Raw genomic sequence first — 27,155 nt, 5'->3', positions numbered from 1 at the left:
TCAGTGGTTGGTGGCTCATGCGTCCGCTTCCTCTTTCGAAAATGACACGTGGTAGGTGATGTAAATGATTCTTTCCGCACGGGGAGTCGTACTAGTCTCTTTAAAAATGTTAAATACCCTCTACAAACGAGTCTTGCTATGTGTCACATCAAAATATAATCAAGCCTATTCGAAATTTCAAGCAATAACGACAAATTTTTAAAGAATGATACGATAATCACAAAATTCATCAAATTGTCGAAATAGAACCCAATCAATGAAATTGACGAATCGATAAATTAATATTAAATCGATACCCAATATGAATATTAATCCCTTAGGAGACACCTGCGAGAGTGCACCCCCGTGCCCCAGGACTAATCTTTGAACAAGACCATAATCTATGGACTAGGCAAAGTTCAGGTATGAACTCGATCCTCTCTTTATAAGGATACACGATTATCAATATATATATATATATATATATATATATATTACATTTTGTCATATGAATGTTGTCTTATATGAGTTAGAAATTTTTGAATGGACTAATGTTGTGAAGATGGTCTCTATAGAGATGAGATCATCCTCACAAAAAATCTCTCCATTCTAAAATTTATAATCCCATCAAAAGTGATTTACAAAAAATAGATGGTTCATGATTATTTAACTTGTAAACATAGGGTTAAAAGTTTTCAGAATGGACTGAATTTAGTGAAGATGATCTCTTCATCACAGAGATCATCATCACAAAAAATAAGTCCATTCCAAAATTTGTAACCCATGTAAGACAAAATAAGTAAGGCAAAATGTAAGATGCCGAATATTTCCCATATATATATATATATATTATAGAATTTTTATTTTTCACTCTCAAAATTTTATTTTCTTCATCATACCAAGCTCAATAACAAGATATGATGTTTAGGGAGGTTGAGTATAATCTTGGAATTTATTTACAAAACTTCCACGAACTTATTCAAATTAACCAATTTAATTTGAAATGATCTCTTGTGAGATTTAATATAAATGAAGAATATTATATAAGATATTCTAAATAATTAGAAATTTAGGAATTTTCTTCCTATATTATAGATATGGTGAGAAGTTGGTCAAATAGGTAGTAAATGATGAAAGGTGGAGATATGAGTCAAAGAATCATATGTTCTCCCCCTTCAAAATGAATTGGAGATTTAGCAATACTTTCGTCAACCCTTATCCCTTATCCTTTATCCTTCAATTTATCTTTCATTGTTGTTTTAGTTGGACTTGCTCAAATAAGACTCATCCAAAGCACAAAATTCCTGTTTTTGGAATTGGTGGCACATGAATCTCACTTTCATGGTTTCACATCACCTAAATGTGGGAAAATCTTCTCTCCCATATATCTGCACAAACACGAATTCCAATTTCCAGGTAGTCGTCCAACCTTTTCTCCATTCCAACCATTAGCACGATGAGATTGCTTATTAAAAAAATCTCTTTCCCACATGTGGAGCCCAAGTGGACTCCAACTTGTCTCTTTAAAAAGTAGTACAATCTTTAACCCACTATCCTTATTATATTATTATTTTAAAAATTATATTTATTTATTTATGTAAAAGAAAAAGTATTTATTTATTATAATATTTCAAATAACCTTCAAGGGGTGGTTAAGAGGAAATTTTGAATCCAATAAATGATAAGAGTCCATAGATTGTGAGTTCGATACCTAGTAAGTAACCAACGAGGGTGCATCCTCACTTACCTGATTTGTGTGATGTGCGGGTGTTGCACGTGCTTGAAGGAGAGACTCATATGCCTTGGCTCTGGCCTTAGCACTTTCAGGTCCCCGGATGTAAGTTCGAACACCCCTATTGTAAAAATTTGTTTTTTTTTTTTTTCAAAATAATCATTTATTTAATCTTCTTGTGAATTATTTTTATTTATTTTACCAAATTTGTGAGATGTCACCTTGATAATGGTTAAATAATTATTTAGTAAACTTTTTCTCTATTTTGTTCAAATTCGCCATTTAACATTAAAAATCTAAAATTGATTGACACATTATATTTGGTGAAAGAAATAAAATGCCAAAGCAAACATTTCTATTTAATGAATTTTTTAGATGGAAAGAGACGTACAAATTTTTTGAGATTATATCGTGGATCTCAATCAATCATCATTATTCCTTTAAAATAATAGTGTGTATCAATTCCTCCATGCAATGAGTTTAATTTTAGAGTTACTTAGTAAAAAAATAAATAAATTTTAAAGTAATCTAATATTATTATTCTCATATCGGCAATTAAACAAAAACTATTAAGTTCTACTTCTAAATAGAAACATTCTATAACTTTTACTAATGAAATGTATTATATAAAATATGTTTAAAATCAACTACAAGTGAGACTCTTATAAAAAAAATATAGCAATTGGAAGATGATAACTGTTGTATTGTTTATATTATTTTATATATATATTTTAATCTAAAGTAGTTGTACTTTTTCATAATCACATTTTAAAAATATTTAAATTTTAAATTTGATTTTAAGTTTTATTAATTCAAAACATGTGTTTCAGATGGTTCTTTGTCTGAAATTTGAATCGAGATTTTAAAAATAGTCCACTCAACTCACTCCACACAATTTGATTTCAAGTTGATTATTAATTTAAAGCAACTTGTTGAGTCAACTAATGGCAAAATTAACGTGAAACTCATTGAGTTGGATAAAAACTAGAGTTATATTTATGTTTTTCAGAAAAAATTATGATTATTTAAAATAATTTAATTTATTATGTGGTTTTTTAATATTGGAGAATGCTAATATCTGAGACCTCTTGGGGACGTTAGCATTCTCCACAATATTATTTTTTCAATAATATCCTTACTTATTTTGTACTAAATATTTTATCCATTAATACTAACATAATAAATACATTTATTATGGGCATATAAATGTATTTACTATCTAAAAGACTAACATATTATTATCTTCTTCACTAAAAAATAAACTGGATAAAGTTATTATTAGAAAACGAATGTGGTGGATAATACTAACATCCTAATGAGATCCTAGATTCTTCATTAGTCGACTAATCTCAACCCTTGACAATATTGTTATTTTTAGAATAAAATATCTCTAGTTTCCTTATTTATTTAATTTTATAAATGAGATGAGATCGTCACATTAAAATTAGAATAAATATCCCTAATCTCAGTAACTCGCATGAAATGGAAATTTTACAAAAGTTGTACATTTTTTGGGAATTTTCTCTCAAAAACTTGAAAATGGATTTAGTTTTACATGAACAGTCAATGATCTTCCAATAATATTCAGTCAACGATCTTATCTTTTTGTAATTGTTTTTGGAGAGACCCATTCAAAGAACATGTTCCTTTGGTTTGGTGACTCATGTGTTTCCTTCCTCTTTTGAGAATGTCTCTTTCAAGTTTCACATAATCAAAATATATAGACAAATATAATAAGAGAGCTGGCTATGTAAATCGCTAACAAATTGCACACACAGTTAGTGTGGCGTTAGAAAAAGTTGATGTGGGAATAGTTACTCTCTTACAAAGGATATTGTTTGTAATTTGTTCATGTGTGCCGTAATGACATGTTAAAGAGCAATAAATACACCTTTCGAATAAAAGTACCTTACGAGTATTTTTGATAAGGGTCTGATCACGTGACATGTTATACTTAAAATATTTAAAATGTGATATAAAAAAAAGTTTCTAGCTACGTGGAGTCCTATTATAAGAAATTATTTATCACACTCCAATAAGAGATTAAAACACACCACATTCAATGGGATATAAAAAAAAAAAAAAAAAATTCTGTAAGAGAGAGAGAGAGAGTTTCTATTGGCACCCCAACTTTTACTTATTCTCAATTATTCACTTATCTTCTTTATTTTAATAAGGGTGTATAAGTAAAAGTTGAGTGCCAATAGTAGCTCTTTTTCAAAATTGGAAATGCCCAATCAAATTATTGAATTGGTTGAGCTTCTGAATTGACACATGCAATGAGTTTGCTCAAAAAAAAAAAAAAAAAAAAATCTAATCAAGACTATTCGATTGAATTTAAGTCCTCGACTAATTTAAAAAAAATGATACTAACAAAATCTTTGAATTTTTTTTTAAATTCTTTTAATAAGGGATTAATCGATTAAATCACAAATCAACAAATTAATTTGTTTATTGATTAATTACTAAATATGACAATATGTTTATTTAACTTTCTTAGATTATATCTGTTCAATCTCAATATTTATTGAATTTTTAAATTTAAAATAAAGGGATGGATAAATTCAATAATATAGTCTTGAGATATTTATGAAAAAGTGATCAATTTTTTACGAATTTACAAATTTTGCTCACTGTTCATTTTAATTATCAAAACGCGAACAATAATGAATTCATACATTTTTAAAGTGAAAATTTCACAAATTTAAGTGACTAATTAGAAACTTTAAACTTGTAAAAATTTCACTTTGAACCTACGAAATAAGTACTTTAAAATTGTTGAATTCGTTAGTGTTCTGCATTCTTCTTTAACAAAAATGTGATCATTCACATTTTGATAATTAAAACTAACAATTAGTCAAAATCATAAATAACTCATTTTCAACTCACGAAATGGTAATTCACCCTATAGTCTCTTTCCATTTAAAAGGTTTCAAAATAATCTAGTATTACTATTCTTAATTTTAAAATTAAAAATTATAATTTTTCATACAAGTCAGCTTCCATGTGTTTTAAGTGTGCTTACTTATTCTCTCGACTGTCTGAGTAGAGAAGGCAATAACGTAACGTCACTCGCGAGGAAAAAAAATAAAAAAACTTTGAATCTGTCGGCCCTCTTCAAAGTTTTGGAGGAACACTCCTTCGGTACAAGTTATAACACGCGGCTTCAAATTTGTCTTTCTTTTCTTAGAGTTCCATCTATTACTCCTTTCCGATTTTGCCCCTTATATTACAATTTTTATTTTTTTCTCCTCCGTGACTCTTTTCCTTGTATCTCACTTTCAAAACTCAGATGTCAAGTTGACTTTTTTACTAATTTAAGTCTCAAATGAGATAAATTATTGAATTTAATATATATAATTATTAAGTAAACTAATGATAAAATGACACGTGGTCTGATGTGACAAGTGTATAAAATGGCAAATCTTTTTCCTTGTGTATCTCAAAGAAAAAGATTTGTGGTCCAATGTACTTGTCACGTCAATCATGTACAGATTGCGTATTTTTTTAGTACTTCATTTTATCACGATTCATTTTTATTTAGATAAAATTTTTAAATTATCAATAAATTATATATTTTTTCAAATAAATATAAAATTTAAGCACGAAAGTGACACTTAGCTAAATGGTAAAAGACCTGAAGGAAGGTTGATCACATGACCTAGGTTCAGATCCCAATGAACTCATTTTTCACCTCCTTCAATCATTATCAAAATTTGTTGGAATCAATTCATTGAATCAACTTTACTTGAGTTATTAAGTTTAGTATATTTTTATTTTACCAATTTGAATTGAGTTGATAGCTAGTTATTGACTTGATGGATACTTGTGTCAAGTTGAGTTTGTAAATCATGATTTTTTATTTTAAGGTTGGGATTAAACTAATGATTTTTGAACTCAACTTGATAGTTGGACTCAAAATTCATCGACGTGTCATGTGCAAAGAATTGTAGATTCTTTCGTTCGGGATACACAACTGCATGTGATAGATTGGTTGTGTGTCCCAAAGGACATAATCTACGATTCTTTGCTCATGCCATGTCAGTGAGTTTATGAGTTTTCTTGTCAGGTTGAGTTCAAAAATCAATACTCTTGGGATTATCCATGAGTGAAATAACATTAAGGGGTTGGAAAATCATTTTGCCAATGGTTGGATGGAGTCTATTTTTCCTTCAAAAACAACATTAATGTTGTTGTTTATTATTAAAAAAAAAATGATAATTTCTTAAAAATTACTAAAAGAGATTTAAAATTGGATTGTCCAATGTTTTAAACATTTTTTTTTCTTTTCTTTTCTATATCCTCACTTTTTAACTTGAGTAACTCTATTCTTACTAACTTGGTAGAAATCTCACTAAAGGGTGGTTGAGCAACCATAACCCTCTAGATTTCATGGAAAAATTCATATCTATAAAAAAAAATATTGGGCTTGTTCCAAGAATTTGAAAAATGGATGGATAGCTATTTAAGTCCAATCGAATAATCAAATTTAATGGTGGAAAAGTCTTTTTGATTTTTTTTTACATGTTGAAGTTCATAGAATTTTGTCCTCTACATTTTGATGGCATCCGATCATGTTTTTAGATGCCACAAGATCATACGACACTAAGTAAGATTTGAAATCTTATTAAGTTAGTTAGACTAGACTTATCAAGTTAAAAAAGCCGTGAGTATCTTAAAATAAAGAGAGGATAAGTTAAAATGAGAGTATAAGTAAAAACGTTCCAACAGTTTTAGGAACTGTTGGTATCTTTTTTAGTAATTAAAAAAAAATGTAGTACGTTTTTTATATAGAATAAATGATAAAATTTAGTCGTTTTAATAATTTACCAAAAAATTAATGATCTAAAATGTAAAATTGAATTTAATGGAAAATACCCAATCAAATGCCCCAAAATCATATTTTATAAAGAAAATCATTTCTTTTAATCTATATTTCATATATAATTATTCTAAGAGATCTGTAATTTATTTAGTTTTTGTCAAGGTTATAGTAGATATAATTTATTTGAAGGCAAGAAAAAAAGAGATCTACTTTTGGCACCCCAACTTTTACTTGTTACACTACAACCCAAAATAAAAATAAAAATAAGAAAAATCAATGGTTGAAATTCCAATTGTAAACAGCTACTGAAATTGTTTGGATGTATTATAATGCTCTGTAAAGTTGAGGTAATAACTTAACCAAAATTTTATTGACTTCGAATGATGTGTTTTAATCTTTAATTATGATGTGATGAATAATTTACGAAAATATATATTATAATAAGTAGAAGTTTGTGTGCCAATAGCAATTCTAAAAAATAATTGCTGCTTTTGGAGTGAAAATAAAGAGTCGAATGGAGTGACTGTGCAATACACTGCGTTTTACAGTGCGGCGATGTTGAGGTGCGCACAGAACCATAGATTCTTTTCACTCGTATGTCCAGGAAAAGTATATACACTTCCGTGCATACATCCACATCAGTTAAGTGCGTAACACAGTGTATTTAATTGTCACATCAGTAATTTCCGAAAATAAAGGGTCTTTTTATCTTTTTAAAGGTTATAAAGATAAGAGACGAGTTGAGTGACTCGCCACTTCTTTAAGTGAAAGTGAATAGGAGCCATCGATGTTATTTAACTCGTATCTCAATGAATAGCATTTGCCATCAAGAAGTGCGATATGAGGTTACTGGCAGAGGTCACTGGAGCATTATTGTAAAGATAAGGGTAATTAGGTCATTTTGTTTACTAGGTGATTCAAAGGGGACTCATTCGTAAGCCATTATATTCGTCGCTATCCGTACAAATAAATTTTTCTTTCCATTTTAATCTCTTCTTTAATTTTATATAATATCCAAATCTTCTGCATAGGCACAGATATTCTCTGCAATCCTTTTGAAGCTCGGAAATTTATGATCATGGCGGCTCGAAGAATATCTTCTCTCCTCTCTCGATCCTTATCTGCTACTTCGTTTTCTTCTGCTACGTTACGTTCTCTAGGTAACAAATCTCTTTGTAAGAGAGAGTTTTTGTGTCTCTTGGACATTTGGACTGTATTTTGTTGTTTTAGTTTTCGATGATTTTCGATCGATGGAGTGTTCGTTTTTGTTTGATGAGATCGATGATTTGCGTTTTCGCTTTCTTATTGATTTTGAATGGAGAAAGTTATGATTTTTAGTTCGTTTTTTTTTTGGATTTCTGTTTGAGATCGGTGATCGGAGTGTATGAAATTAAACATGCAAGAAAAAAGAATTCTACAAGGATGAACTGTGAAGAAGAAGATTTATTAGTCATTTAATTAGATTTTCTCTTAAATATTTTATTTTTTGGGAGATTAAAAATCAAATTACGCTTCCTTCTTTTTTTCTTTCTCTGTTTTTCTAGTTTTGTTTGTTTCTTCTTGAGAAATGTTGGATTTCTGAAGTAAGATCTTAGATTCAATTTTTTTTTTGGGTATTTTAAATGTTTTAAAATTTTAGTTTCACCTTCGATGATTTAAAGGGACGCGCTTTCTTTATGTTGTAGAAAGAAATGTTCGAAAAGAGAGTCGTAATGGTGATAAAATGGATGAGTTTTGGTTTATTTATAAGGAAACTTAAGGGAATTGTAGTATTTATAAGAAGATTGAGTAACCATTAAATATAAAAATGGGGAGGTTTTCTCTATTTGATTTTAGTACTCAAGAGTATTTTTTTATTGAGGTCGGAACTCAACTCAAGATTGTATCTTTTTTACATTTTGTACCAAAGTAGTTCTTTTGGTTTACTGCTTTCAGATCTGTAGTTTTCTAAACATGCGAAACCATAAAATATAAAAATGGAGATTTTTCGCTATTTGATTTTAGTATTCAGGGTATTTTATTGATGTGGGAGTGGAATCAAGAATCAAGATTGTAACTTTTTCACTTTTTACACACTGAGTAGTTCTTTTGGTTTACTGCTTGAGTTCTTCAGTTTCAGATCTTTAGTTTTCTAAACATGTGGTCCAGTCATTTTGGTAATTTACAAGGTTGCATCTTTTTTACTTTTTAGACACTAAATAGTTCTTTTGGTTTACTGCTTGAGTTCTTCTGTTTCAGATCTTTAGTTTTCTAAATATGTGGTCCAGTCTTTTTGGTAATTTACAAGATTGCATATTTTTTACCATTTAGACACAAAGTAGTTCTTTTGGTTTACTGCTTGAGTTCTTCTGTTTCAGATCTTTAGTATTCTAAAAATGTGGTCTAGACATTTTGGTATTTTCGTCCATTTAAGAATGTCAGAAGAGATATATTATATTTGTATGTAATATTTCAGGCAAAAATTCTATCTGGGCAAGAAGCATAACTGGCACAGCTGTTGCGAATGGCACAGCTGTTGTGAATGAAGAACCAATCACTCCGAATGTTCAAGTAGAACATACCCAGCTTTTAATCAATGGCCAATTTGTCGATGCAGCAGCAGGTTTGTTTCCATCTATTTTACACATTAAGAAGCATTTACTTTCTTACTAGGTTATATGCTTAGAATTATGTTACTGAACCGATGTCGTAAATTTTTACTGGTCTCAGGAAGAACTTTTCCTACATTGGACCCAAGGACAGGGGAAGTCATTGCTGAAGTTGCCGAAGCTGACGCAGAGGATATCAACCGTGCTGTTGCCGCTGCTCGCAAGGCATTTGACGAGGGACCATGGCCAAGGATGTCCCCCTATGTAATAATTGCAAATTTTTGTGTTTTAGTGTTCTGATACATGATCTTGGATAGTTTCCGAAATTCTTTAACTTATTCTCCATTTTTTTGTGTGGCTTTGTACAGGAAAGATCACAGATAATTTATCGCTTTGCTGATTTGGTTGAAAAGCACAATGATGATATCGCAACACTAGAAACCTGGGATAATGGGAAGCCTTATGAACAGGCTGCGAACATTGAAGTACCAATGCTGGCACGCCTATTACGATATTATGCTGGTGGGATACATAAATGAAATGTATTCTAGATACTTTTGTAATCTTTTTTGTTAAGTCTATATTTTCCTTCACTCTTAAGTGTGTCATACTCCAGTTAATCCCAATGACCCTCTTATATTAATACTTCTCCTCTCCAACAGTTCGGTCTTTTGGAGTAATTGGTTGGTTAACTTAGTATCAGAGCTCTGGGTTCGTATAGATCATGGGTTTGATACTTTCTACCCTTATGGGTGTGTCATATCCCAGTTAGGCCCAATGACCCTCTTATATTCATAGTTTCCCCCATCTCCAAAAGATCCGTCTTTTGGAGTAGTTGGTTGGTTAACATGGTATCAGAGCACTAGGTTCATATAGGTGACGGGTTCGATGCTTTCTACCTTTTGGGTGTGTCATATCCCAGTTAAGCCCTGTGACCCTCTTATATTCATAGTTTTCTCCCTCTCCAAAAGATTAGTCTTTTGGAGTAGTTGGTTGATTAACATGGTATCTGGGCTCTAGGTTTATATAGTTCACCGGTTCAATACTTTCCACCTATATGGGTGTGTCATACCCCAGTTAAGCCCTATGACCCTCTTTTATTCATAGTTCTCCCCCTCTCCAACAGATCGGGCTTTTGGAGTTGTTGGTTGATTAACATTAATTAGATATATTTACTGAATTCCCCTTGTTCTACATTATTTGGTTGAAAGTTCTAAGGTTTGGTATTGAAAATATCCAGGTTGGGCAGATAAGATTCACGGTCTCACAGTTCCTGCTGATGGACCATACCATGTGCAAACTCTTCACGAGCCAATTGGTGTTGTTGGGCAGATTATTCCATGGAATTTTCCCCTTCTCATGTTTGCTTGGAAGGTTGGGCCCGCATTAGCTACTGGTAACACTATTGTGCTAAAGACTGCAGAGCAGACACCATTATCTGCTCTATATGTGTCAAAGCTGTTCCTTGAGGTAGGTATTTGGTTCTCTGTCTTTACTTAAAAATCTCATTTCAAGTTGGAGCAACTCTGCCAGACTACATGTGAGAACTTCTTGCAAACATATTTATGAATAGACGTAAGTAAAATATTCATCGCGAGATACTTTTTTTCCGTATCTCAATGTGCCTTTAATCGGAAATAACTATTAGCATTGTTTCATGGAATAATTGGGGGTATTTACGTATTATTTGAGTTATGTTTCCTATGTAACTCGGATACAACAATGATCCCCAGAAAACAAAATATTTCTATATGCTTAAGACAATTGTAGTTCAAGTGAAGAATGTAGTCCCGGTCAAAATTTTTGTATAGAAGAATTTAAATATTGGAATGTTCCAAAGTGTTTCTACTTAATAGTATATTTAAAGTGAACACAAGTCTGCTAAAACATAATTGATGTAGTGAACTGAGTTATACAATCATACAATTTGACTTGGGTTAGTTTTATTTATATTTTGGCCTTTTAGATGTCTCAACGATAGAGTTGCTATAGTTGTTGTTATGTGTTTTGTTATTTGACTCATATCTTTTATAGCTGCTTAGTACTATCAAGTGGTTTATTTTATCATAACATGGGATCTTGCACATCATCGTCATCATCATAGTTTTCAATTTTCATGTAAGTGTGCTACTTTATATGTTGAAGGCTGAATTCATTATCCATGATGTTACATTTTCCTCTTACTCAATTGTAGGGGATGAGAAGGTACATGATGTGGTGTCATCTTTAACATTTTCATGGTAAGTGAGGAAATTTATGGAAATTGAGGGAGGGATGGAGGGACCATACTAGTACTTCTCATTTTTCTTCTTCTGTCGGGTGTGGCAAAGAGAGATTAGCGCTTAATCCCTTTAGCTTCCTTACCTAACACTTAGGTGATATTCAACATACCCCCTCTGAAATACTTTAGACGTGACTGTCCATGTGTTTGTGAATATTTGAACTCAATTGGGCAATGGTGAATCCATCTTCTAGAGTATTAGCACATTCAATATATTATTTTGCTTCAGCAATTTCGAATCAATCCCTTGCTACTTTCGACCTAGTTTTCGTTCCTTCATTTGTGTGGCTATAAGCTATGTGGACTCGATGGGCGCTACTCTGGTGTATGTTATAAAGGCCATTGCTGAAAAAAACAGCCATGTTGATGCCAAATGGCGTGAGTGCGTGGGAAAGATCCCTTGGCATCACACAAAGTGTGATTTACACTGTATTTTCTGACCTAAGATTTATCTTGCTTGTTCAATATTGTTAGTAGTTTGCAGTCGTTGATGTTGGAATTTATCTGTACTTTGGTTCCTTATTTATTTTGACACCTTTTTAATAGTATTTATTTATGTGCTTGTCTCAAGTCTCAGGTGAGATTTTATATGGATTATGTGGAAATGCTAGTCCCACAGACTTTCCTTTTCATTTGGGACAATCTTACATTCTTATGTGTAATATTTATGGCAGGCTGGGGCTCCTCCAGGTGTTCTAAATGTTGTTTCTGGGTTTGGTCCAACTGCTGGTGCAGCTCTTTCCAGTCATATGGATGTGGACAAGGTATTTTACGTCATAAATTGATTGATAGCAAATTAAAATGGTGATAGAAAGCAAATAAAAGCTATTTTTTTTCGTCTCTTATTATTCAATTTGACGTCATATTGCTCTCTATAATCATTTGTACTTCTTTATAGCTTGCTTTCACAGGATCAACTGCCACTGGAAAGATTGTGCTTGAGTTGGCTACAAGAAGCAATCTTAAGCCAGTGACGTTAGAACTTGGTGGAAAATCCCCTTTCATTGTTTGTGAGGATGCCGATATTGATGAAGCTGTTGAGCTTGCACACTTTGCTTTGTTCTTTAATCAGGTATGTCTTATTAATATTTTCTTTAGAATAATTGATTTTGTTGATCATAAACACTATGTTCTCTATAGGGACAATGTTGTTGTGCTGGTTCTCGCACGTTTGTACATGAACGTGTATATGATGAGTTTACTGAGAAAGCAAAGGCGCGCGCTATGAAACGCGTCGTTGGTGATCCCTTCCAGAAGGGTATTGAACAGGGTCCTCAGGTAAAATAGTCATCTTCTCCCTCATAATGGTTTTCTAAAAAAATGATCCAAATGTTCGAAAAAAAAAAGTACCTTTTTGGATTTTCTGTCTGATTTGTGATTCTGTTCCATCAACTTTGAAAATATCAGATAGATTCCGAGCAATTTCGGAAGATCATGAAGTACATAAAATCTGGCATTGAAAGTGGGGCTACCCTTGAATCCGGAGGTGAAAGATTTGGCACCAAGGGCTTCTATATTCAGCCTACTGTCTTCTCAAATGTTCAGGTAAAACACTTACACCACTTCTTCAACAGATCGAATGGAGTTTGAAAAAAAATAGGACTAATTTGTAACTCTCTTGCCAATTAGGATGATATGTTGATAGCAACGGATGAAATCTTTGGTCCAGTGCAAACTATCTTGAAATTCAAGTGAGCTACCAACAATCCAATACATTTACCATTGTGCCAACAAATGATTTTTTTTTCTTCGTTTTCCCCCCATTTCATTGGCTCTGAGGTTTCCATTGTTAACAGGAGCATTGAAGAGGTGATACGAAGGGCAAACAGTTCTCCATATGGTCTAGCGGCAGGAGTCTTCACTAAGAACATAGACATGGCCAACACTCTGACCCGCGCATTGAGAGTTGGCACGGTATGGGTTAATTGTTACGATGTTTTTGATGCAGCTATTCCTTTTGGTGGGTTCAAGCTGAGTGGACATGGCAGAGAAAAGGGTGTCTACAGCCTTAACAACTACTTGCAAGTTAAGGCTGTTGTTACTCCCTTGAAGAACCCTGCTTGGTTATAATCTCTTGGTCGTGTCAGTTATTTAGAAAAAAAAACACCAATCACATTGCGATCGAACGATGATGATGATAATGATGATGTTAACTTGTGATTACCAGATACTAGGTTGAATTTGATTCTGCCCCCGCCCCCCCCCCCCCCCCCCCCCCCCCCCCTCTCTTTTTATGCTTCGGTTACTAATAAAATGGATTTATATCTGTTCTCTTCATCCGCAACAATACTTTTATCAAATTATTCTAGAATTGAAAGAAGACATTGATTTGGATATAATGATTTGAAGCTGTTGAAATTGGATAGAATTGTGGATTTCTAGTCCCAGTGGTGTGATGGCTATTTATTTTAATGGTTTTGTTTAGAGCATAGTTTCGAAATTTGGTCAAGTTGGCTCAACTTGATTGAATTTTTATTTGGCTCACAAATTTGATGGAACAATCTCTACCAAGTCAACTCATCAACTCCACCATTGAGTCATACTTTATTTTGGTTGACCTTTTGTGTTGACTCAATTCGATCGACATTTCAATTGAATTGACTAGATGTTCATTCGAGTTTTAAAACTATGTTTTAGAATTCGGGGATCCGTATCGAGGTTTTGACATTATTTTATACCAACTATGAATCTGAAACTTACCTTCCCTTTGATAGAATTACAATTAAATTGAATAATTGAGATTTGAGAAAGTCATATAAACATGAATGGTGCCCACATTGGTTGGAGTTGTTTATTAAGGATCAAAACCCACCATACCCTACAAAGTACTAACCAAATAAAATCATGCATATTAGATGTAAGAAATTGATTAGGGGCCATAAGTGGTCATGAAGAGAAATTAATTTTGCCACAAGCATGATGAATCTTATTAATGACAAATAAAACAAATATATATATTTTTTCTAAGTAATTAAAAATAATAAAAATAAAAACCATGGTCTGCCCACTATTACTTCTTGCATTCGGGAGGCAAAACTTTAAATCTGGCTGAATCTTTACAATACGAATAAATCATGAAGCTCTTCCTAACTTGCTCCATTCCGATCTTTTGTTCCTCTGTAAGCTTGACAAAATCTTCTCCCTTAACAGGATCTAAGCTCAACAAACCTTTACCACCATTGTTGGTACACAAAGGAACTTGTTTTGTTGGATCCCATTTGCATCCTTCCATCTCCATCTCCCCAAATGAAGCAATGTATGGGGCAAACTTGTAATTAACTGGGTATTTACCACCATGGGTTGCCCACTCTGATCCATCCCATATTGTAGAATACACTGACATGGGTTTCGATGGATATGCCGAAGATATTGCCTCATTATGGGTCACTTCTCTTACTGGTACATTGTCGACGAGAAATCTGCAAATGTTCATGGATTCTTAAGATCAAGCATTCAAAATTAACTAAAATATTAAGGAATTTGACAATAAGGATATTGTACTAAAAGAATGGATAAATATATCCCGAGAACCAACTAGTTGTGGGCGTCAAAAATGGGTACTCATTTAACAAATCCTAGAACACTTTTTTTTTAAATTTTATTTTAAAATATCCGTTGCTGGTTCTAATATAAATCGAACAGATAGAATCAGTTCTACCGAGGGGATACTCAGGGTAATTCGGTTCAACACAATTGGTTGATTTCTTTGGTACAAATTTCACTTATTTTAAATATGACCAAAATCAATGAAAACCAGAAGAAAAAATATATGATGATTTCAATTCTAAGTACCTAACAAACCAATAAATCAGGATTCTATAGGTAATGTTATTTGACTTACACAGTGTGATTGTTGTTCCAAATGATGCTGTAATGGTGGAACTGTTGTGTGGGGTCGAACCAGAGACGAAATTTCTCTTCTCTTCCTATTCTAGTGCTGCCACTCCCATAGATATTGGTTTGTAAGATCCAATCTTTCCTATTTTCATGACCCAGCAATTCGATGTCTATCTCATCATGGCTGTGAGGGAACACATCTGCATTGGACATCTGAGTTTGCTAATGCCATCAGTTAGATGCACATATCAATGCCAATATCCTCAATGCATAATGCATCTAGTTTATAAATATAAACACGAAATCCATCTTTCAAAATAGAAGAAATGTGGTTGTGTGTAGGATACTGATGTTTCTTGATGTCGTGGATGACTTTTTGAAAAAGTTTAATTAATTCATGACCTTTTCAATTGGGGATTTAATCTCGATTAATTCATAATTTCTTAAAAATATGAATTCTTGGAATTATGGTGGAGTTGTAATTTTGCAAGTTTATTTAATATATGCTATAAATAATTTATGTATTTTTTTTGAAGACTCCACATTCTCACTGGTCCATACGAATTGAAACTTAAATAAGATATTGGTATATTTCTGTAAATTCGGATGCCCTTCAATATACATGGACCAATGAGATTGTGGGGTCTCCAAAAACGAACTCCACACATATACACTCAAATATACATACATCATGAATGAAAGAAATGGATTCATCTAGGAGGATTTATCCTAATTTTCCTAGTATGTGTGGTTTGTGGGGTATTACATGTATATGAGGGATTTGGGTGACATATGGTGCTTTAAGAGACTACATGCCTCGCCCCCTAGTCTGGCCTAGGGGTTTGAACACTTCGGTCAATTAAAAATAATGTCACATGAAGTCAGTGTTGGTGGGAATCGAAAAACTAATGTGTCTGACAGCAAATATTAGACATTATGGCATAGAAAATGTGCAAAAACACCCTCATAGGTCATAATAGCCCGACAGCTTAACTATAAAATTAATAAAATGATATTATAATGGTAAGGCTCCCTACCAGTATGTAATATGCTAGATATAATGCATCTACTATGTACAATGGCCAATTATAAATAATGCTTAAAATTATGAAACAAGAACATCCTATAAAACACAAATTGGATGGAAAAAAGAGAGAATCTGTTAGATTATGTATCCTTTTAAAACTTGATACAAATCACCTTAATCTTTCAATGTTCAACTTTCATGGAAATACTTTTTTTCAAGAGTCGTGATAATCTGACGCTCTTTTTTGATCTGCTCTCTTCACAGAACTGCACAAAACCACAAATATCTATCCTTGTGTATCCCGAAGTAATGGATCTATGGTTTTGTGAAGGGAGTGATTCTTTTTTTAAGGAGTTCGGATCGTATGCACTCAGGGTGGAGGATTGAAACCCTCCTCCCACACCCCAATACACACCACGTAAGCTATAATTTAAGGAATTAGAGCCTAAAATATCTCCTTTTAAAAATTTCCTTGGATTACAACTTATGTGGCGTGTATTGGAGTGTGGGAGGAGGGTTTCAATCCTCCAACCTTGGCGCATACGATCCACATTTTTTTTTTTTTTTTAAATAGTTTTTTTTTTTGTTGTCCCATATGTTAGCTCATGCAGACATGATATTAGACATTACTGAATGTTGGAATGAGCTTCGTTCAGTTGAACCAAAATTTTCAGATAAAATTTTGATGGTGAGCAACTTTGCTGTGTGGAGCTGAATTTTAAATGAATAAAAAGTAACATATTAATAGATTGAGCACAACTGCTATAGGTATATCAACATGAATCAACAAAAAGATAAAATTAAAAATGAATGCAATTGAGAAGATATAAGGGAAGACCCAAAAATCATGAATTGAGATAGTGAAAGTAGATATGAACACACTTTCAATAACAAAAAACAGGGCTTAGGATAAAATTGAATGTCAGGATAATATTCGTTTAGCTAAGCTCAAAACATTGGGATAAAGCTTCAAAGATGTTGATTAAAACTCTGATAATGATAACAAATGCACACATATATGCAAATTAATGTAAAGGTCGATTTAATCAATGTCACTCATGTTTCTAGATTGCACAATGTATATATATACATCTCAATGTGAGTGTGAATCTGCTAGTAATCAAAGAGGAAGAACAGACATAGAAGGCTACGACCACGCCAGATGAGTAACCAATCGGCAATTTGATGGCAGTACTGAAAAATCCGTAGTAATAATTGTTTTGTGAGATGAAACCAGAGCCTGCAAAATAACTCAAATATCATATCTGATTAAAAAAAAAACTCACCCAAAATGATCCACATTTACCAACTAACACACAAATATGACACATACCTGAAGATTTGTTGAGAACAAGATCAACATAAGATCCATTTTCAATGAGCCGAATATTTGATCCTCCAAAGAATTCAGCAAACCCTTGGTCAAATGTGAGATGAGGAAAAATATCCGTTAAACGCTTGAGGTTTGGAGGTGTGAAATGGCCATGGCGCGACGATGTCGCAACAATGGTGCACGAGATTAAGAATATGGAAAACACAAGTTTTTCTTGCGAAAATGGCATATTTCTTAGATAGGAAATATGAGAGAAAAAAGAACTATAAGGAGCTTGGAAATGTAGTTGGAAGTATTTAGTTGTGTCTAAAGTTGGTTTAGCTGTCCTTCTTTAGTTTTTTTGGGTGAGTGTTTTGGATCTAAAAGACAAAAGAATCAGCAAGCATGTGGGATTAGTTAAGGATGTTTGGCAGGGCTTGTGAAGCTACCTGCAAGTATAGCTGCAGTTACCAAACATGCATTTATTGTTCATGTCTAAACCTAGTCTACACGGCACAAAAACGCGATTAGATTAGCTAATCGTTGGCCCACTTCATGAATCGAATACTTGATTGATTGTATTGCGCATGTTAACTAGCTAAATGTAGTAATTAGAAGTACAATAATATCATAGGTTAGGTTATAGAATAGGGTAGGGCTAGGGTTGAAGCTATTTCCATATCCTTATCTAGAATTTTTACCCACTTATGGTAAGGTTATTCATATTCGACTATTTATCCACTTTTTTAAAGGATATCTGTATCATACTTGTATCTAAATTTCAAGTGGATATCAAAGTCAAATGTGTATACCTCATTGTGAATATAATGGAAAATATTAATTTTGAATTACACATATGTTTTATTGTGAATTTATCATAATAAACTTGGATAAATGGATATTCGAGTTAAATATGATGCTTATCTGTAGACATGAGATTTTTGAATCTGAAGATCTCTACCACTTGGATTTGGAGTCATCACCATTTTCTTTTTAAATAACGTGAATGGGCACTCGAAAAATGATTTCAAAAAACTTGTTTTATTTGTAGTGACTTTCATACGGATAAGCATATTAGTCTACTTAAGATATAGGTAAGGGTGGTCTATATTATAAAATAGGAAAGGTGTTAGGCACCCTACTCTTTCCATCATTAGTGGTAATCTCGGATTTGATCAATTTGAAAAATGAATAAAAAAAAGTCAGAAAAGTTCGATTTGTGCCCTCGAGTGCGAGGGGTTTTGATTTCAATTTAAATCGTTCAAGACTTTTTTATTGAGGAAGAAGGCATTCTATGATCCATACCTTTTGATAAATCTCAAAAAATATAGATTTTTTTTGTCAAAGGTCCATTTCCATAAGGAATTGACCTAATGCCTTAGCTCAAAACTTTTTCGTGGTGGGTGCATTAGTGTAGAGATTTTTTTAAGAAATATTTTTGAAAAAGGATTTTAACTTCTACCTTTTCGACAGAGCTAAAGCCCAATTTACCGGAAGTAGGGGAGAGTAGACACTACATCTTAAGGTTGTTTTAGAAAAGGTAAAAATAAAAAATAGAGGGAAGAGAAGTAGAAGAGAAAAAATGTAGAAGGATGAGAAGGGGGAGAGGTATTGTTTTTTTTTTTTTTTAATCTTTACCCTATCATGTTCTTCTTCTTAACCTTCAAGTGATGAACTTATTTGACTTTGTACTTTTGAGCTTTGGAGGTAAAAGTATGTAGGGTTTTGGTGTATAATGGATTGAGATTGTAGATGAGCTTGACTTTGGAAGGTTGGGTAGGGTTTTAGGGGAATTGAGAGAGAGAGAGTTGAAGCTTGACAAAGGGTTTAAGTTTTGGGGGAAAATTGTGTTGAGAATAAGGAGGGTTTTATTGGATTTTGGAGGTGACTTTTAGGAGTAGAATGGGGTGAAAATGTAAAAAGGTGAAAAATGACACGAGGTTTATGGGTGAGGTGTATGAAATTTAAGGTTAGGGGGAGGGTATATGTGGAATGTAGTATAGGTGGATTGTTTTAGATCCAAATGGATTGGATCTTTTAACCTATTTAGGTTGAGCGTTAGGTGAGATTAAGGAGAGTGGGTTTTGATTAAAAGAATGATGGTGTAAAGGGGTAGTTGTTGATATTTTGGGGAGGATGGAGGAGATGGTGACATGTATAAAAAATGTGATTAAAAAGAGTGGGTTTTGATTAAAAGAATGATGGTGTATGGGGGGGTGTGTGTCACTACGTGAAAACTGGAAAATTCGACAAAAAAAATTGACAGGCTAAGGCCCACGAATTTTAGAAACTGAATTTTGACGGTCTAGGGCCGTCGAAATTCTAGATATTTTCATATTTGACGGCTTAGAACTGTCAAATTTCTCTCATCCTTCATTAATTTGACAGTTTTGTCCCGTTAAAAAATAAAAATTTGACGTCAATTCAACCCCTTTATCTGTAGAATTTTATGAAATTTGACGGTTTAGGATCGTCAAATTTGAGTTTTTTTTCACATTATGTGTTAGGTGAGTTGATTATAGAGAAATGGTGTGTGAGTGACTTGTGATGAGGGATTTGAAGAGAATGATGGGAGTAGATTATGACATAGGTGTGGGTAAGTTAACTTTTTAGAGAAAGATGATGGAGTTGATAGATGGATTAGGGAGATAAATTGTGGTGGTGACATGTGTCCCATTTTAATGATATTTGGTTTCTTATGATAACTGATGGCGTTCATTGGGCTTGACTTGAGATTTGGGTTTAGGATAATAGTTTTGAGTTGGATTTTACGTCTAATGGGCTTAAGGGTTGTGTTGAGTTTGATTAGGTTAGGGCATGGGTTGGATTGAAAAGTGAGCTGTGACTCATCATTTTTATTAACCAATGGGTTAAACAAGGGGCCTTTGACTTTTATTTGGAATAAAACCATTATTTTGAGGGTTTTGGGCTCTTAAACCTATTTTGATAAAAATATGTATTTTTTTTTACCTTTTTTCGAGTGGGACTCGTTCAAATTGGGGTGTTTCTACTATCTATATCCAACATTAAAAATAATTGTAGATAAATTTACCTTAAAAAAATTGTATCTGTATCAGAATAACTTGGGTAAGATGAATCGGGTAAGAGAATATTATCCTACCCATTTCCAGCCTAGAATAGAGTTGTGTTACACTACTTGCGTTGGACACTGGGTTCAACACTTAGCAAACCCAGTAGTGCACAAATAATCATAGATTTATTTCCTTGAAATACAAGTTAGAAAATCAATGTAGTGTCAACTCGGCTCAATGTTGGACCCAGTGTCCAACGCAAGCAATCAAACATTTTCCTATATTACAATAATTGCTATTCAAGAATTAATATTCGAGATTCAATTGTGATGTGTTTTAATTGAATTAGCTTTGATTGGTATTTACCATTTTTATGTAATTTGATTTTGACATGAAAGAGAAATATTGTAATCTTTTGAATTTAAAAGATTAATTGTTTGGAATTGATATAAATTATCTGATTTGTCTTGAATTAGATCATTCTTGCATTTTTTATTTGAGCATCTCCATCGTATCTATGCACTATGATTATTGATGATCATGATCATCTGACTGTTGATGATTGTTTGCCAACATCACTATCTGTGATAAAGACCTTAATAAAGTTTATTAATTTTTGAAAAATGTGAAAACAATTAGATGATTGCCAATGATAATAAATCTTCATTTTTCATCTACATCATAGATGACCAATATTTGTGATCGTGATTGTAATTTTTTTTTGGCAAAGAATATTAAAAGTGTAATGATAACAATTGATGTTTTATTCTAGTTATATGGACATTATGATAATTTTTTCAAAACTTAGGATGGCTTCCAAACAACAATCTAACTCAACAACCACAACGTGAAAAAAACTTATATTCAACAAATCAAGACATCAAAATTCTCACTATGAATTTTTTTTTTTCTTCAATGAGTTCAAACCGTCAAATTAATAGAGGATGAGAGAAATTCAACGGATCTAAACCATCAAATGTAGGGGAACATAAAATTTTTCAACGGTCCTGGATTGTTAGAATTCGATTTCTAAAATTTGTAGGACTTCTGTCAATTTTTCCATTCAAATTCTCTTGCAGTGAACACTTCTCTAATATTGATCCAAACATTAATCTAGAAATTACTTTTCCAAATATATATATATATATATAATTGAGGGAGTATCCCATCAACACTCTCAAGTAAGCGTGACAGACTAGTCTCCTTGGGGAGCCCGCATGACCAACCCCACGCGAGTTTTAAGGGGACAAACGCAGTCCATTTAATCTGCTACATAAAGTGAATGAAAATTATATTATTTTTTAAATTGAGCATAAACTTTATGGCCAAACCAAATTTGATTTAAAAAAAAATAGAAAAATAGAGCATCATCATGACGTTTTATGAGTGTCAGTTCGACTCATGGTTTTTAAACTCGGTATCGCGTCTCGTCTCGTTCAGCTCCGATACTGAGTCGTCTTGGACGAGTTTTCCGATACGTTTGAGACGTCTCATGAGATAACTCGAAAATTTGTACATAACATGTAAAACTCGGTCAAAAAAATCACTTTGTGAGTTGGTCTCGTTCAGCTCCGATACCGAGTTAACTTGGACGATACGTCTCGGTCTCGGACGAGTTTAAAAACCATGGTTCGACTGATTTGGTCACTAACTAACAATAATAATAATAAAGTCCTAAAATTGAAAAGCAAAATTATTGTTACACAGATCTATCACGCTTTGGACTTTAAGCATCCATAAGTCAGTGGTTGCAAGAGATTATGCCACGTGGAACGCTATATACCACATATAAAAATTATAAAGAAGTCGACTCAAGAATTTTCCTTTTTTTCTCTAAAAAAAAACAATAAAAAAATTTGTGGATTGAAACAATGGTAAATTAATGTATTATAACAAGACCAACTATTGACAAGAAGTACTATATATTTTGAATGAGTAAATTTTTTCTGATTGAGCTTGAATCTATTTAATTGTTAAACCAATAAAAAAGTGACACATGGTTAATTGATGATGTGCAAGCAAACTAATATGAAAATAGTCACACTTTTAATTACATTTAGAAAAATGTCAAAATGGGAGTGAATGTTATAATTTTGAAAGATGCAATACTCACGAGAGAATTGCATTAGGAGGGTAAAAAATGATTTTTCTTGATGGTGAGGTGATCAATCCATAAATATATATAGAGTTGTGATAATTTGACTCTCATTTTTGTACGGTCTCTTCACAGAATTGTAAATATTTTATTTCGAGATACACAAGAACATATCTTTATGATTTTGTACAGTTCTGTGAATGAAACGTACAAAAAATAGTCACATTATCAGGATTCATATATATATATATATATATGGGAAATGTTCAGCAACAAACATTTTGGCAAAACATTTTTCAAAACATGGGTTAGAGGTTTTGGAATGGGTTGATTTTTTGTGAGGTTGATCTCTACGGTGAGGAGATCATCATCACCAAAAATCAGCCCATTCCAAAACTTCTAACCCCATCAAAAATGGTTTACAAAAAATAGACGGTCCACAAATTTTCAACTTGTAAACTGGGGCTAGAAGTTTTGGAATGGGCCGAGGAGATCATCCTCACCAAAAATCAGCCCATTCCAAAACCTCTAACCCATGTTTTGAAAAATGTTTGTCAAAATGTTTGTTGCTGAACGGGACCCTATGTATATATATATTTGAAAACAAGACATCACACAAATGTATAGTCTTTCTCAACTTACTCCCTATGACACTACACTCGACACTTAATTGACGTGACAATGTTCGTAAAATAATAGATTTTTCCTCAAGATATAATAAAAAAAATTAATGATTTTACGCCAAATGCAACATAAGTTGATTGTCAAGTACAGTGTCATAGGGAGTCAGTTCCTAAAATTGGACTAAATTGGTTGATCATACTAGATCCAATAGCGTTCTTGGATTGAATCAAGTGAAAAATCCATTTTTAAGAAACCAAACAATCCACCCAATTCAAACTATTTAATTGGTGACCCAACTACGTTTATGTGAAGGGGATTGGCTCCGAAGGACGACCCAAAGTTCATCATGGACCCACCCACCACTGGTGTCATCAGTTTCAAACACTGGACTTCCTCTCTCAGTGTATCATTCAGGGCTATCAAGAAAACATAGAAAAAATTGTTTGTTTATGACAGACAGCAAAACAGAGGTCAGAACACAGAGCTTGAGCTAATGAATAAGAGTATCAACCATTATATTCAGATGGGAGGATTGATAAGTAGACTTTGCCCTAGTTTGTTTTAGTGATCTCTTCTTCTTTTTTCTTTTTTTTTGGTGGACAAGAAGTATAAGGTGTCATGATTTGCAAAATAGTGTACCCATATCTGATCACCAACCATGCCAACCAAAATGACGTAGGGCAAGCTAAAATGTGCTCACATGCATTCTAAAATGCTTAATCTTGTTCATAATAATGATGATTAGAGCAGAATAAATCGTATACTTTGTGCCCACCATAAACAATAAACTCATGTTCGTATCATGATAGTGCACAATTCACAAATCCAGACCACCTATTTGGTTGGCCATCTGCATTTGCTATGTTCCTCTGTATTGTATGTGATCAAAATGTCACGGCAAATCAACAGAGAAAAGGCCTTGATTTTATAGGAAGATTAAGATTGTCTGATTTCTTTTTCTTTTTCTTTTCTCTTTTTTGCAAGATGCAATAAAATGTGGACTGTTCGAGCCAATCAGCCCCGACTGTGACCAATCCGTCGGTGATTTCGTTCGGTTGGGAAAATAGAGAAATAAGGTTTTTCGTTTACATACGGAAAATGAAAGGAGATGGAAAAAAAAATCGGAAAAATCAACTCTTTACCGACGAAATTATTTTTGATCCGTCGCTATAAGTCCTCTATACCGACGGATGAAAATGTACCATCGCTATACCGATTTTCATGTAGTGAAGGCCCACATTGGGATCCTCAATTCCCACTCATTCTTTTAAGGAAAAAAAAATCTCATCAAAGTCAACGATATGATTAAGATATGGAATCTATCAAAATAAGAAATATATTTAACGATTTCCTAGAAAGATATATCCTCTAGATATTTTCTTTTATCTCTAAAAAAAACCTATGCTTTTCCTTCCATCTCAACCGTACATTCGGGGTTACAAAAGTCCTTTACCATTTATATTATTACCAAAATAATAAAACCTATTGACCACAATCAAACAATGCTGAGTAGGATCTTTAAATGAATTAAATGTTATCTTCATTAATTCATTATATAAGGACCAAGAATAAGAAATCACAACAACAATAACAACAACAATGCATAGTAGTCATGGCTTCAAGCTTGCTCTTCTCATATTCGCATTTTGTGAATGCTTGTCTCTCGTCTGCAGCATCGGCGTCTATCAAAAAGTACATATATATGTGACAAATAACATAGGCAATAACACCCCGTTGGTCATTCATTGCAAATCAAAGGACAATGATCTCGGGGAGCACACGCTGCTTCAGACTCAAAATTACAACTGGGCTTTCCGCCCCAATTTCTGGGGAACTACATTATTCTGGTGTGCAATGCGTTTTGTTGAAAACGGCCATGAGACAAGTGGAAGTTTTAAAATGTTCAGTGTCGGTAGGGATTATGATAAGTGTAGAAAGTGCCTTTGGTCTGTAAGAAGAGATGGGATATATTATGTGTTTGCAGACACTCGGTCAGCCGAGAAGGTCTATGACTGGACAAAAAAAGAATTAGAGTAAACTTAAACCCAAATGTAGGCAGACTCTTTCTCTGTTGGTTTGGTGAATTTATTAATAAATAAAGTTTGTTAGTTTGATGTTTGTCTTGTTGGATTGAGGCAAGTGAAAAATCCATTTTTAAGAAACCAAACAATCCCCCCAATTCAAATTATTTAATTGGTGACCCAACTACATTTATGTGAAGTGGATCTTATTTATTATTTTTTTTTTTTGTGATTTTTACCATTACCCTCCATGTTTTAATGAATATTCATGATATTTTTCTAAAATTAAATATATGCCCCCTTGACCTAAGTTCTTCTCTTATAAACTAATGGAAAATAACTTAAATATTCTCATTTTCAAACAAAATTTCTTCATCTTCTATTTTAGAAGTCTTATTATATCTTAATAGTGAGTTTTGAAAATTGAATAACTAGATAGATTCTTCAAATTAAAAAAAGATGGTAAAATATATTTTTTAAGATTAAAAAGTTGAAAATGACTAATTTGGAACCAAATTTCATTGATTGAATTTGAATCTATATCTTTTGGAAATACGACAAATCTGATAACATTTTGGTCATAAAGGAAGAACACGTAATTATTTGAAAATTTTCCATATACAGAGATTAGGAGTCTGAAGAAAAAAGACACGTGTTGTATATTAATAGTTCAGTTTCACCAAACTTTCTTAACGTAAGAAGTAGGCACTTTGTGATATATTATATTAAATACTTTACGGGTAACATCGTGTACAATTATTCTTATTTTATTTATAGTAATATATTGCCACGTATTAAAATTGGAAATAAATAGAAAAATAATCACGTACAATCCGTCTTAACACGATTTGTCCACGTTCAACGCTTATCTTCTATAATTCAAAGGTGACGTGGACACTATATGGATCTTTCCTTTAGTTTGCTAAACTTGTTAACATCATGTTTTTAATATAATATTAAATGTCAACCACCATATTGTCACGTATACTATATTTGCTGCTCTCACACGCTCACGAGTCACGATCACACGTGTGCAAGTAGGGTTACCATATGAGTTAATATCGAGTATGACATGTGCGAGAATAGTAGATTTGTACTCCTTGAGATACACAACTGCACATCCCCATAAAAATGTAATTGTACATCCCTAAAATATAGTTCTAAGTTTCTAGCACATCTCACATCTTGGGGGGAGTCGATTAACTATGCCACATGAGATAGTCAGATTATCACGATTCATCCAATATTTGACTTGAGTAGTATGAATATGGCATGGTCAATACAATTTGGGTCATCAATTTATTTATTTTTAAATTAAGATAGTAGTCATATAGTTTTCTGTACATGATTTAAGGTTACACTTGGATGCTCTTCTCAAATACCTCGTTTGTCTAGAAAATTAATTTTCTATGAGAGAAAGATACTATATTGATGTAGGATAACTTGCTGAAGAATTCATGGAAGGTTTGGATTGCCAAAAGTTCAAGTGGAAGGCCTAAATACACTCATAAAATCATAGGCTCACAGACCTGGATGGACGATGGAGTCTGAATCATTTATGAAGATCCATTCTTGAGTAGAAATGTCGAGAATTTCAAGATCTAAGCAATACTTTGGATTTTTCATTTTTGGATCTGATTCTTTCGTTTACCATCCTTTTTAGGTTTTTAATTTTTTTGTTTTGTTTTGTTTTATTTATAACTTTATTTATAGAAGTCAAAATCACGTATCGTTGATTCTGCTTTACTTCTAAGTAGTGCCTATTTTCATGTTTAGTTCATTTTTGCTTACTTTAGTATTTT

The 27,155-nt window shown here is 32.8% G+C and overlaps 2 protein-coding genes across 2 annotated transcripts; one reads left to right on the top strand and one right to left on the bottom strand.

Annotated features, from left to right (window-relative positions):
• The first annotated feature begins 7,515 nt into the window (after nt 1-7,515).
• LOC147398894 (aldehyde dehydrogenase family 2 member B7, mitochondrial-like) lies at nt 7,516-13,773 on the top strand. The gene is made up of 11 exons (XM_086448229.1): nt 7,516-7,696; nt 8,992-9,138; nt 9,246-9,388; nt 9,493-9,646; nt 10,365-10,594; nt 12,080-12,169; nt 12,304-12,477; nt 12,546-12,683; nt 12,813-12,950; nt 13,035-13,096; nt 13,202-13,773. Exons 1-11 carry the CDS (start codon nt 7,609-7,611, stop codon nt 13,473-13,475), a joined length of 1,638 nt encoding a protein of 545 aa, XP_086304355.1. The 5' UTR covers nt 7,516-7,608; the 3' UTR covers nt 13,476-13,773.
• A 515-nt stretch (nt 13,774-14,288) lies between these two features.
• Nucleotides 14,289-17,935, bottom strand: XTH33 (xyloglucan:xyloglucosyl transferase 33). The gene is made up of 4 exons (XM_086448230.1): nt 17,603-17,935; nt 17,409-17,509; nt 15,247-15,455; nt 14,289-14,824 (listed from the first exon to the last, which is right to left on the bottom strand). The coding sequence occupies exons 1-4, from the start codon at nt 17,829-17,831 to the stop codon at nt 14,416-14,418; spliced, it is 948 nt and encodes a 315-aa protein (XP_086304356.1). The 5' UTR covers nt 17,832-17,935; the 3' UTR covers nt 14,289-14,415.
• Between the last annotated feature and the right edge of the window lie 9,220 nt (nt 17,936-27,155).

The sequence above is a fragment of the Akebia trifoliata genome, chromosome 7, assembly GCF_017979445.1.
Source record: "Akebia trifoliata isolate Shusen 1 chromosome 7, ASM1797944v1, whole genome shotgun sequence".
NCBI classification, from domain to species: Eukaryota; Viridiplantae; Streptophyta; class Magnoliopsida; order Ranunculales; family Lardizabalaceae; genus Akebia; species Akebia trifoliata.
The sequence above is the reverse complement of the archived record's forward strand: the minus strand, read 5'-3'. Positions and strand labels throughout refer to the sequence as shown.